The sequence below is a fragment of the Pyxicephalus adspersus genome, chromosome 2 (assembly GCF_032062135.1).
Source record: "Pyxicephalus adspersus chromosome 2, UCB_Pads_2.0, whole genome shotgun sequence".
In the NCBI taxonomy this organism is placed as follows: domain Eukaryota; kingdom Metazoa; phylum Chordata; class Amphibia; order Anura; family Pyxicephalidae; genus Pyxicephalus; species Pyxicephalus adspersus.
The window spans coordinates 26,141,384-26,153,368 of record NC_092859.1 but is presented as its reverse complement, the minus strand read 5'-3'; the positions used below and the strand labels follow the sequence as shown (position 1 = coordinate 26,153,368).

Genomic DNA, 11,985 nt, shown 5'->3' with positions numbered 1-11,985 from the left:
CACTGCCATTGTGTTATACTGTTATCTATAAACAGATTGTTTAATATTCTTCTAATGAGCCACTCTCTGTCTAAGGCTGAATACACGTGTCAAATTATTGTCGCCGGAGATTAATGGTTTTGCTTGTCCCAGGAGAAGAATCTGACATGTGAACATCAGTTCCCAGACATTGTTCATTGACTCTTCCTGGCAGATCAATGAATGACCAATCGGTAACGACTGCTGTGCATTTCAATGGAGGAGTAGAGCACAATGAAGAGTTGGCAATTTCCAAAATGTTTAGTTTTGAATGAATTCTTGCATGGAACAATCTTTACATTAGCATTCTGGATATGTCGCTGATTGATCCCTGAGAATATTGATATTCTGACTGTGCATGTGAGATTTGTAGCCTTTCTAAAGGGTTTGTGCGCAAAGCAATATCTCTAACATGGACAGTGAGGAGCATTGAGTGGAAGAACTGACCAATTGGGATTAAAAGGTAACTACAGCATAGTATATTGGAAAAGATGAAAGGATCATTATTTGTTAATAGTGAACAGTGTATATTGCCATACACTAGATGGGATGCCTAAATCCAGAGAAAAGCTTGAGCAACGTCAATTGAGATACAGACTGTATATCATACAGTATATATAGTGTTCATATACAAATACTTTATGGATTATATGGTTAAAATGGACAAGGATCCTTTTTTTTAATTTATTTATTTTTTGCAAAAAAAAACTTGTGTACAAAACAATTACAGAAAAAGTACAATAAAGTAACAAAAACATACAGGAAAAAAAGATTTATATATCTAAACATTTTTAAATGGCAAAGGGGAAAAATATGTGCAATGATCCTATTTAAAGCCTCTTCTTTCCCTTCTACCATTGACAACAAGGAAATATTACAATCTTTTACATTTAAAAAATTTACCTTTCCAGAGCTGTGATATCACAAATTTACATAAATACCTTTTTTGTTTAAAAAACAATAATTACAAATCTCATACCTAAACCTACCTTATAGAAAAAAAAAAACTTAGTTTACTTAGTTTACACCAGTGTGACTGTGGCACTGTATCCTCTTGTAAAGCATGTACCAAACTCTTGCAGCTGGATACATTAATAAAGAGTTTGTTACACACTTTACATGAGGACACATCGCCATCTAGTTGTGGCCAAAAACCAAGCACAAAAGATCATGTAAATGAAAATGACCCATCATTTCTAACACGAAATACAAAATACTATGCTTGTAAAAAGTATAATTATTTTTCATGCTAAGCATAAACATAAAGAAGAAAATTTTAGCAACACTATCATCATATTATATTTGTTTTGACCTCTAAACTCAAAATAATGTTTGCTGAAGTGTAAAAAATATATTCTACACATTTACATAAATAAAAACAAGTTTAAAAATAAGCATGATAATAAAAAAATATGCGATAAGCATACACAGTTCAAGTCATTTTAAAATTGCATGTCAACTATTTGTATCCTAAATGCATTGGGTAGGATTACAACAAACAAAAAAAGCATCCTGCAGTAATAGTTATGCATATTTTTATGTGAAAGACCTTCCTTTATGGACTAAAGAGTTCATTTTTTTTTTGCTTTACAATATTAATACTGTTTTTACCATGGATGCAACTTTGCTTCCAAAATATTCCAATGAGGTTAGTTAATAAATATAATATTTATAAATTATGGGTTCTTCTTTTGGTTAATCCTTCACTGTAAAAAAGAATTGCAGAATATATGTTTATAAAAAGTATACCAAATTGAAATTTTACATAGTATAAAAATAAAACAAATTGGATTTTTTACAATTTTATATTGAGTCAGAGAATTTAGTACAGGTATGGAAGATCTTTTAGGAAAACTAGGTGGGAGCAGGGAGGGGAGCTGAAGTATGTTATAAGGACATCGAGGGAAAGGGGATGGAAACTGACCATCAGGGAAAGTAATGTGAATAAGGGAGGGAAATGACAGTAAAATGGAGGAAAACCTTGCATGGTAATGACAGGTCTTCCCTATTAACTCTATTGTATTTACCCAAAATGGTAAATCTCTGGGGTATATATACATATATTTTTATCACTATGTTATGTAGACTTTGTAATTTGTTGAAAGTCTATATGCAATATTTACTTACCAAATTTGTAGGTCACTTGAAAACCTCTAAATTGTTCGGACCAATCACTTTTAAACATTATCAGCCATAAATTTCCAGTAGATGTAATGGGAGGAATTTCTGTAAAACCACAAAATGTGTAACGCCTGGAGTCCACATTGCCACCGGCATACATGTACAAGTAGTCAAAATAGCATTCTGAAAATCTTACAGGAGCCTCCATCTCACATGTGCCATTTAATGTGATCTAGGAGGAAAGTAGAGAATACAAAAGGAAATAAGAGCCTGTAGAATACATGCACATTGAAAGAGTTTAACTGTATATAAAATCAAAAACTTTTTTGTTTTTATTTTGGTCTGTGTAGCTGTTGGAGAATTTCTCTTGTTTCTTGACTGGTAAAACATTGTCAGCAAAACAGGAAGTCAGAATAAATCTCTTAAAAAAGGACAAAATAGCTGTGAAAATTGCTATTCTGAATGGACATCAACTCTATCATGAATCCCCAATCCTGCTAAGAAAGACAAACTATATATCTATACACATTTTTAATAGACTCATGGTTCAGTTTCTAAGGCTTTAACACAAGGATAAGAATCTATATTTTACCATTTTGTTACTTTTTACAGATTAAGATGTTCCAATTTATTGCTAAAGGAAAAGGAAAGCTTCCTTTATCACATCAGACATATCGGTCTTGTTTTATTAAAGAAGAAACAATTGTTCTTTTCTAAGACTGTACTGTTGGAATTTACTTTTTAAAATGTAAATAAAAAATGATTTACCAATAAAAGAAGAAGAAACAGATAAATCAAGTGTATTTAAACTCAAAAACAAATAATATGAGTAGACAACAACATACTCTAAAGCTGCGCACACTCATGCAATTTTTATAGCTGAAAATGATTTTTCATGATCGATGCTGGCAGTGTAGTCACTAGTGTTGGTCGAATATCTCACTATTCAATTCGACAGGTATTCGATCGAATAGGGGGATATTGTTCGAACTTCAAATTTGAACACCGTTAAAGTCAATTGGGGGAAAATTTGGGTTATTTTTCTGTAGAACTGGGTTTTTTTGGGGGTTTTTTTGTGTAGAACTTTGTGTAGAATTTTATAGACGGTGTAGAACTGCAAGAGCATTCGGGAGCAGAGCTATCAGCTCTGCAGCCCTTTACTAGTTGTATGTGTTCTTGTATAGAGTTTTCACTATCCAAGAACACCAAGAGTCCTGTGTTCCTGGATAAAGAAACTCTAGGAACACATAGGACAGGGCGGCAACAGCAATCAGGGGAGCAGAGCTGAGGCTAAATGGGGACAAGTCTTCCCATTCATTCACCTCTAGTGCTCTGTGATTGGCTTGAGCTGTCATCAGGGTTTACCTTTCCTCAGCCAATCACAGAGCACTAGAGGTGATGAATGGGGAGACTTGTCCTCATTTAACCTCTAGTGCCCGGGATCCCACACTGACAGAAGGATTCCCACGGCTGTGCAGCCATGGGAATCATCCTATCATTGTGGGATAACCTGTAAAAAAATAAAAGTTAGTTTCACAAATCACACACGTTCAATATTTACTTTAACATTAAAGCCTCTTTAACACATTTTTTTACACACGAATTAGCAAAGTCGAATCCTGTGTTTTTCAGGTCAGGTCTATACGAATTCGAACAGCCATATTCAGGTTGAATATAAGGACAACCCGAATTCGAACACCAACACTAGTAGTCACCATAAAACAGAAGGTGTATTAAGAATACTCTGAGACTCCTTTACTATTTTTCATCATCAGAATACTAAAGTTGCAAGGAATAGACACAAGTAATTGTAGTTCAGATGTCATATTGAAACTTTTTGGTAAAAAGGAACACAGCCAGCACATATGGATCTCTAGATCTTTGAGAGGTCATGGTAATTGTTCAGTAGACACTGAAGGATTGAAGATACAAAGGAGTAAGTCACTGCTGAAAGACAGACATTGATATTTAGGTTAAAGAAGTCAGACAGACGAAGAGGGATCCCTTACTTGATATCCACGAGGAGCATATATATAATAAATACAATTCTGGTCAGGTGGGTAAGCACCCTTTTCATATCCTGGAGAAGTGACCGTTCCTGTTGGTTTATAAAAAAATCCACCACATTGAACTGCAAGAAGAAAAATGTACAAGTTAAAAATTTTGCATTCTCAAAATGCCCAGAGTTAGGCTTACTCACTGGGGTAATATGAAAAGGTTTAAAATGATCTGATAAAAGATACATTAGAACTTCTTTTTTTAAAAACAAAAATGTGTGGTGCATATGTGTACTACAGCTCTTTCCCAGCATCTGGTAAAGCTGCACAAATACCTATTTATCCTGCCAGGGAATCAGTTTAATGCAGCTTCCTGTGGAGGATTCGATGGACACGAGTTATTATTAGGTTGATGGAAGAAATAATGTTCGTGCATCATAAATGGTACAGAGTTATGTAAAATGGCCACTCACTGGGGCACTACTGGTTGAGTACACTCTGGTTATCTGGTGGGTTCCAATGGGAATCACACCTTGGAAGTTGCCTAGGGTTATGGAGCAAGTAATCTCACCTCCTTTTACTGAGATACAACAGAAGCAAGGAGATGCAAAGAAGAGTCTGATGACAGAGGTACACAGGCTTCAAACTCTATTCAACTCAAGTTCTCCATTTCAAAGGTTTGCAAGCTTCAAATTTACTTTCTGCCTACTTAACCCTTTTTCTTCCTCTCATATAAAGAACCCTCATTAATGAGACATGGAAATGGGAGTACTAAATGATACCTGATTTATATGAAGCGTTGAATCCCGCGGAGGGCACAGAGTTATCACTGACAAATTCAATAAGCATATGATATGTGGATGCAATGATCATCGGTAGATTAGGAGTACCACATGCTTTGTCCAACAACACGGGGTGGTTCTTGGTGGGTCCATCATAAATCCTTATGTAGTCAGAGACACATTCATCAGTTTCCTGGATATTGATATAATTGAATGTAAGGGCAGCCTAAAAAAGAAAATGTAAAAGACGACATGGTAAGTAAAGGCAAATGCACAGTGTTAATGTGCTCAGTGATGTCTAAGTTAGAAGACCCAAGTTGACTGTTCCCGATTGGTCTGTAATGCCGATTCTATAAAAATATTTTGAAAGTGAACCTGCGCTTCGAAGGTTACAGCAATAAATCATCCACCTCAACTGAACATCTTCTGGGAAAAAAAGAGAAATGCTCAATGCTAACACACGTTAGATTTTTTTTTCACCATCCTTTGCATCGACAAATGACTAAAAGATGCATGAGCTGTACATACACGGCTGTTCTGTTCTATGGAGAGGAGATTTGGTAGAATGAGTGAGCAATGCCCCACTGCACTCTCTTCCCCTTCATTTGCGTTATGAAATCCTCGTTCGTTTATCCGCCAGGACGGATCCATGAACGATGTCGGACGAGTGCTATCAGATTATCGTCCAATACTAGCCCTGAAGCGATAATCGGACGAGGACCATCTGACGTGTACGTAGCCTTAATTATAGGAATAAAAATTAGCAGTAGACCTTACTTAAATGTTAGCATCTGGAAAAGATTTAGTGACCCCAATATTTTACCCAATGAGCACCTAAAAATAGGCTTTGAGATACAAATAGTAAACTGATCCTTAGCAACAGTCTAGTTACAAAGTTAGTAAAAGTAAAAAGAAATATTTACCTGTCCACGAGGAACTCGGATCAGCCAAGTACAACTCATGTTGTTGGGATATTGAGATGGAAAGTTGTTTGAGGTGAAGGTTCCGCTTTCACCATTCAACAAAGTACTGCACGGCACATCTAAAAACACAACACGTATAATGCATAATCAGTAACTTAAAATGAAATGCAGTTTAACTATTTCATGTCTGCAGTCTAGATTACCTCAAATTCCCAACCTGTTGCCCTCTGTGGCGTTACTGTTCATTTATGGTGCATTTTAGAACTTTAAGACTGCAGCAGTGTAGCCCTCTAGTTCTCAAACTACCTTTTCACTAACAATTCCTAATCTCAACAAACAATTTTAAATTGCTATTATGATATGACTACTATGACTACTGATATATACACATATTTACATGGTAAAATACTTTAAATTGATTTTTATTATTTTCATATTTTATTATCATTTTGTATCCACAAGCAGAGGATTTGTTAAACCAAATTAAAGTATTATATGTCCTTGGATAAGCAAATAAAGAAATTAGCTTTAGTTTTATGGTCAAGATAAATACTATAGTTAAAAGCCAAAACTTTTCTGTACTGACAGATCATTTGACTCGTCAGTTTTTTTATAGAATAGGGAAGAGTTTTTTTTCCTGTTTCAAAAGATAGTTGTCACCAGAAAAAAATACTGAGGGTGAACCTCCAGAGAAAACATATAAAGCAATAAATACTCAACAAGAGTTTGACCCCTCGCCTACTCTATCCCAAAGACAAAAAAAAAAAGTTTGGGTTCTTTATGCATTCAAGATTAGGTTACTTTACTTATACTTACCACATTTGTAAAGTTTGTTAACTTTTTGGATATCCAGCACACTCAATCCTATCCTTTGTCCAATAGGTACATTTGGATCAGGAATAGGTATGAGGACAGGCACACTTGCATTAATTGTGAATGCGTACCTAAAACCAAGAGGTTTAAGAGTTATTTCCTTATGAAATGCCAACATTTTATGCAATGTGTTATACATTCTCATAAAAGTTACATCTGTCACTTCCTCTGAATAAAGGTTATGTATAATGTTATGCACATCCTAACTTCTTGTTATGCTTTTTTAATTTTTACCAACATAACATGCAAAATGTTAAGAGATCACATGAGACCATACACATTTATAATCTTACATCCATGTGATGTGGAGAACTGTGGAAGTGGTCTACATTTCAGGGGTTTGACATGCACTTTATTTTCTTCGTTATTATGTGTGCGCCCCTTCCCAGGCATTCATTAACTTCGGAGAGGGAATGTGGTGCAATAATCTGGTTTTATATATTTTGTAACATTAACAGCCAAAACCACTTAACCACTAAATTAAAATACTGAAACTGATTTTGATCTTCCGCACACCTATTTTATAGGAGAACGCTCCATGCCAAAAATACCAACTCAAACAGCAATGCAATGAGAAGGAGGTGCAGAAAAGTTAGGAATGTAGAAATGTTATTTTTAACTGTTTACAGATGACTAACAGAAACTTCATTAGATTGGTGACAGGATCACTTACCTGCTATAATGCATAACAGAGTTGTAATCATATGGCAAATCCAAGGTATTTCCATCAAAAATGGCAAACTGATTAAGGTAACCTGGAGGGAAAAAAGTAAAACAATGTAAGACATTCCATCTTAGTGACAAAATATACTTGGGAAGGCAAAGTTTATGGCAGCACTCCCTACTTGGATCGATAAATTCTGTCTTGACGAGGATATGCTCATCTCTGTCGGGTCGGGAGACTTCGTGGTAAAATCCGAGAGCATGATGAAGTTCGTGTTGTATACTACCCTGATACAGACAGCCATCAGGATTAAGCTGCACGACTTGGCCACCCCCAATTCGTCCAATAAAAGATGTACAGCTAAAGGAAAAGAATTATAAAATAAACATGATCAAAAAATGAAATGAAAACTTAAACATTTACATACAATCAGAGTAGTTTTACTCCCAGTAGAGCCTTCAAACCATGAAAGCTTATCATATGCACCAGTAATTTACTTGTAACCACTTGCACTACATGCTAGCTGCCTGGTAACCAGAAGTGACTTTGATTTCAAGTGCTTTGAATGCTGCAAAACAGTCCCAGGATTTTGAAAACTGTGCAACCCTAGCCTCAAATTAGCACTCAACAAATTGATCCAATCGATATTCCGGTTCTCAATCAATCTGAATGATTGGAAAGTTCAGAAAAACACTGCACACATGTGTCCAAATATAATAAGACCTTACCTCAGCCAGGTTATTTTTCCAATAAAGAGATGGATTTGTAGCTATATAAAAAAATATACCTACCTACTGGAGTATGAAATGGTAAGGAAATCCTTTTCTTTAGTCCGATTCACAAAGCGTATACAGGTTAGCGTTTCATATTCTAGCATGGCACGGCGAATTGTTTCCATGTTGGAGGCAGCTAAATAACAAGACAAGTAATTATATTGTATCTGTGGAGCAACTCAGTGAAAGCATATATATAACATTAAATCATTTAAACATACATACATATCATTTAAAGCATTATAAATAGTTTTAAAAAAAGTATTATAAATATTTTAAGTATTTTTTGGTCAGCTGTATTAACAAAGTATAAATCTGTACTATGTCATATACACCTTATGAATATATGTAATTGGTAACCTTAATTAAAAAAAAGAAAACCAAAATACAATTCTTTTAAGTATATAAAAAAAGTGCATACTGAAGCCTTTGGGTGCGATGGTATATGGTACATATACAATCCCATCAACACTTTTTGGCCAGAGACATCTCGTGCAAGTGGTAGCCATACGTCCAGGCTTTGGCAAAATTATGTCTCCTTGAGTCACAGGGTATTCGTTATTTTTACTGTCTGGGAAAACAAAAACAAGATTAGAATTGCTATTTCTGAATTAATAATATATTTTTGTTTCCTATGCAGATTCATAATCCTGCCTCACTCTTCACCACTGAGCCCCTAACTCTGACCTTCATCCTCCCTAACATAGACCTATATCCTTCCTCATAACTTTTGCATTCCTAACTGTGACCCTCAGTATCCCTAACTCTGATCTGTAGTCTTCCCAAATCTGACTCTCAGTATTGCTAATTCTGATCCGTAGTCTTCCCGACTCTGACCCTCAATATTGCAAACTCGCATTTGTAGTCTTCCCAACTCTGACCCTCAGTATTGTTAACTCTGATCTGTAGTCTTCCCGACTCTGACCCTTAACCTCCCTATGATCCTTATCCTCTGTAACATTCCTGAATATTGATCATGTTTAACAGCCTTTGGCTGAAGTAGATCTACTAATCCAATTTCCCTTTATTCTGCAATTTACACACTATATGTTGCACTGATGCTTACTACTAAGTAAAATAAAAGCCTCCCATGACTGATGGGTTTTTGGATTTCTTCAAAACAGTGCTAATTTTGCAAGGTGGAACAAAGAACAGAAAGAGTAGAATCCATGATCAACACTTTTGTTATGTTCTTTGGATATGCATACCACAATGATTGTAATAAAATTCTACATCTCCTTTTTACATTTTACATTACATTTTTTCATCCAATTAATGTATGTTATGTGCAGTAAAAATTATTTACCTTGGTTGACCTTCAGAATATTAGTGAAGATGTCCACTTCTGATTCTGGAACAAAAACATTAGAATCTTAGTGAATAAAATATTTATGCCAATTCTTGGACTGTAAAATGTATGTGTTACTATTTTTCTAAGATCGTACAAGTTCTTTAATAATCCTCTGTGTCCAGTACCCAGCTGAAGCTCAAATGAAAGCCATTTTTTAAGATGTTTACATGAGACATGAGAAACCTTTGGCCTGGGAAGCAACCAAATGGATTCCTTCAAAACTGAGAAGTGTGACAGTGCTACTTTTGCAAAGTGGAACAAGGAACAGCAAAAGTAGAATCCACGATCAACACTTGTTATACTGTTTAGATTTGCATAACACAACTATTGTAGTAAGTTTCTACATCTCTTTTTTCACATTTTTACATGAAACAGAAGGAATTTATCTTAATGTATGTTATGGGCAGTCAAATAAACTTTACCTGGGTTGACGAGCGGAAGACTACCAAAGGTGTCCAAATCTGGTGCTGAAACAAAAACATTAGAATCTTAGAGAACACCAAAATATTTATGCCAGTAGACTGTAAAATGTATATATTACTTTTTTTCTTTAGCTTTTTACAAGAATCATCTTGTGTCCAGTACCTAGATAAAGCTCAGATGCTCCAAGAATAATAAAGTGATGACCAAAAAGTTTAGAAGGAACTCTACTTTCTGCTTTGACTCTTAGAGGGATACCAAAGCAATAAAGCCTTGAAAGAGCCTCTAAACCTTCACTTTTGTATACACAGATACATTTTTAGGCTCCATTTGGGCTTTAAAAGTTCTCTGTGGTTTGTGTCATGCCTATGTTTAGCCGGGAACATAAGGAACCTTTGGTCTGGGAATCAAACAACTTTTATAGTAGGAACAGATACCCGGGAGCTAAATGATATAATACGTGATTGGAGGGCCTGGTAAAAGGTGGGTATTCTTAAAAGATAGCCCCCTGAAATATGTTAAATTTTTATAATTTTAGATTCTGAATAAAAACCTAAAGTGACCTAAAATGTTGTGTTTTTGGCTATTTATTCCTTGCACAAAACAATAACATGTAGAGCTTTTCTACAAAATATTTTCCAACTGTATATTGTGACATGTCACAAATTATTTAATTAATACTTGTACATTTACTGAAAATTGAAAACACATACCTTTTGTTGAGAAAGGTAATACAGGCTCTGTCTGTAAATTAAACCAGAAATAAAACAAATTATAGGAATTTATTACTTCATATAATATTAAAGACTGAGCATAAAAAGGAAAGGTAGTAAGTTTACTTTTGATATGCATTAATAAAAAAAACATTTTTCCCCTTTAGTAAGTAAATTTAAAATATAATTAATGCTGTAGATTTGACATTTACCCCTTTAGAAAAACAAATAGCCAGGGCAGGTTTGGTACTGCTGTGTCTCTCATAGTTGGTTTATTGCTATTTGGTAAATACAGACCGGAAATCCCATAGTTGTGTATCCATTGCAAAGAGAATTTTCTGCAGATTTACTAAGGTACATAACTAATCCATCGCAAGGTAATAATTCAACTTGGTATGTAAGCAGCTTAAATGTATTTAGTAAATCACCCCAGTGGACCCTAAGCCGCACTTTTTACATAATAGTCACCAATTGTGGCTAACGTACTATTGTACATATAGGGAAATAAGATTGTTTTATGGCAATAGGGACATAAAAATGCATGCCATCTCAGAATTAGCACATGAAAACACATTTTGCAAATTCAATTGAAAACATCAGAAGCATAAATACCACTAAAAGCAGAAAACACATGGTGTTTTATGTAAAATATAAAAAATATATTACAAATGTGCAGGCAGAATGCAACAAGTGTAGTTGACTATAAGGAGATTGCACACATAGATTGTACTATGCACAGACAATTATTAGATGTTTCAATATTGTGTAGATATTCTGAAACTGAAAAAAATGTAACCCTAGGATCCATTACTCCCCCCAAATTAGATTTTTTACCTTTAGATTTAGAGGTGCACATGCTATGAAGCCGATGCAGCAGAGCAGTTGGAAGATGCAAATTCCCATGATCATGTTGCTGCAGGTAGCCGGTTAGTTCTCAGGGATGAAGTTTTGCTGTTATTGCTTGTCCCAGTCCCTCAGCTTTTTATAGGAAATCCTTGTTGGTTTCAACCAATCAGCACCTGTAAAGGCGGTCCTTACTAGGCTTAGGAATATGTGTAATTAAAGTACACATCAATTGGCCTAAATTCCTTTAACATTTGTCCATGTGGTTTTCATACAGTCTATTGAAATGCAGAATAACAATCCATTCCTTTGCCCTCCCTCTGCCCTCCATGGGACTCAAACATTTATGGTAATGAAGGGGGAAGCAGAAACTGCATGCAAAATGAAACAATCTCTAAAACATACCCAACAAACCCAATTAATTATAAAGCAATGTTTGGGACCCGTAGATCTACAAATCTTTGCCTTGCTCCACTAATATTGGGGAGATTGTTTTTGGTCAGTCTA

General features: G+C 35.1%; 1 protein-coding gene across 1 annotated transcript; it reads right to left on the bottom strand.

Annotated features, from left to right (window-relative positions):
* Nucleotides 1-4,907: 4,907 nt before the first annotated feature.
* LOC140322378 (embryonic protein UVS.2-like) lies at nt 4,908-11,605 on the bottom strand. The gene is made up of 11 exons (XM_072398952.1): nt 11,470-11,605; nt 10,636-10,666; nt 9,925-9,969; nt 9,458-9,502; nt 8,573-8,722; nt 8,170-8,287; nt 7,560-7,738; nt 7,388-7,469; nt 6,658-6,785; nt 5,842-5,960; nt 4,908-5,144 (listed from the first exon to the last, which is right to left on the bottom strand). Exons 1-11 carry the CDS (start codon nt 11,542-11,544, stop codon nt 4,908-4,910), a joined length of 1,209 nt encoding a protein of 402 aa, XP_072255053.1. The 5' UTR covers nt 11,545-11,605.
* Nucleotides 11,606-11,985: the final 380 nt, after the last annotated feature.

What these genes read in the sequence shown, in the direction of transcription:
- LOC140322378 (XM_072398952.1), bottom strand. Translation starts at nt 11,544, where the DNA reads ATGATCATGGGAATTTGCATCTTCCAACTGCTCTGCTGCATCGGCTTC. An exon ending in CATCGCACCCAAAGGCTTCA is followed by an intron (nt 8,288 to 8,572) that starts GTATGCACTTTT and finishes CTTGTTATTTAG; the next exon opens with CTGCCTCCAACATGGAAACA. An exon ending in ACCATTTCATACTCCAGTAG is followed by an intron (nt 7,739 to 8,169) that starts GTAGGTATATTT and finishes CTTTTCCTTTAG; the next exon opens with CTGTACATCTTTTATTGGAC.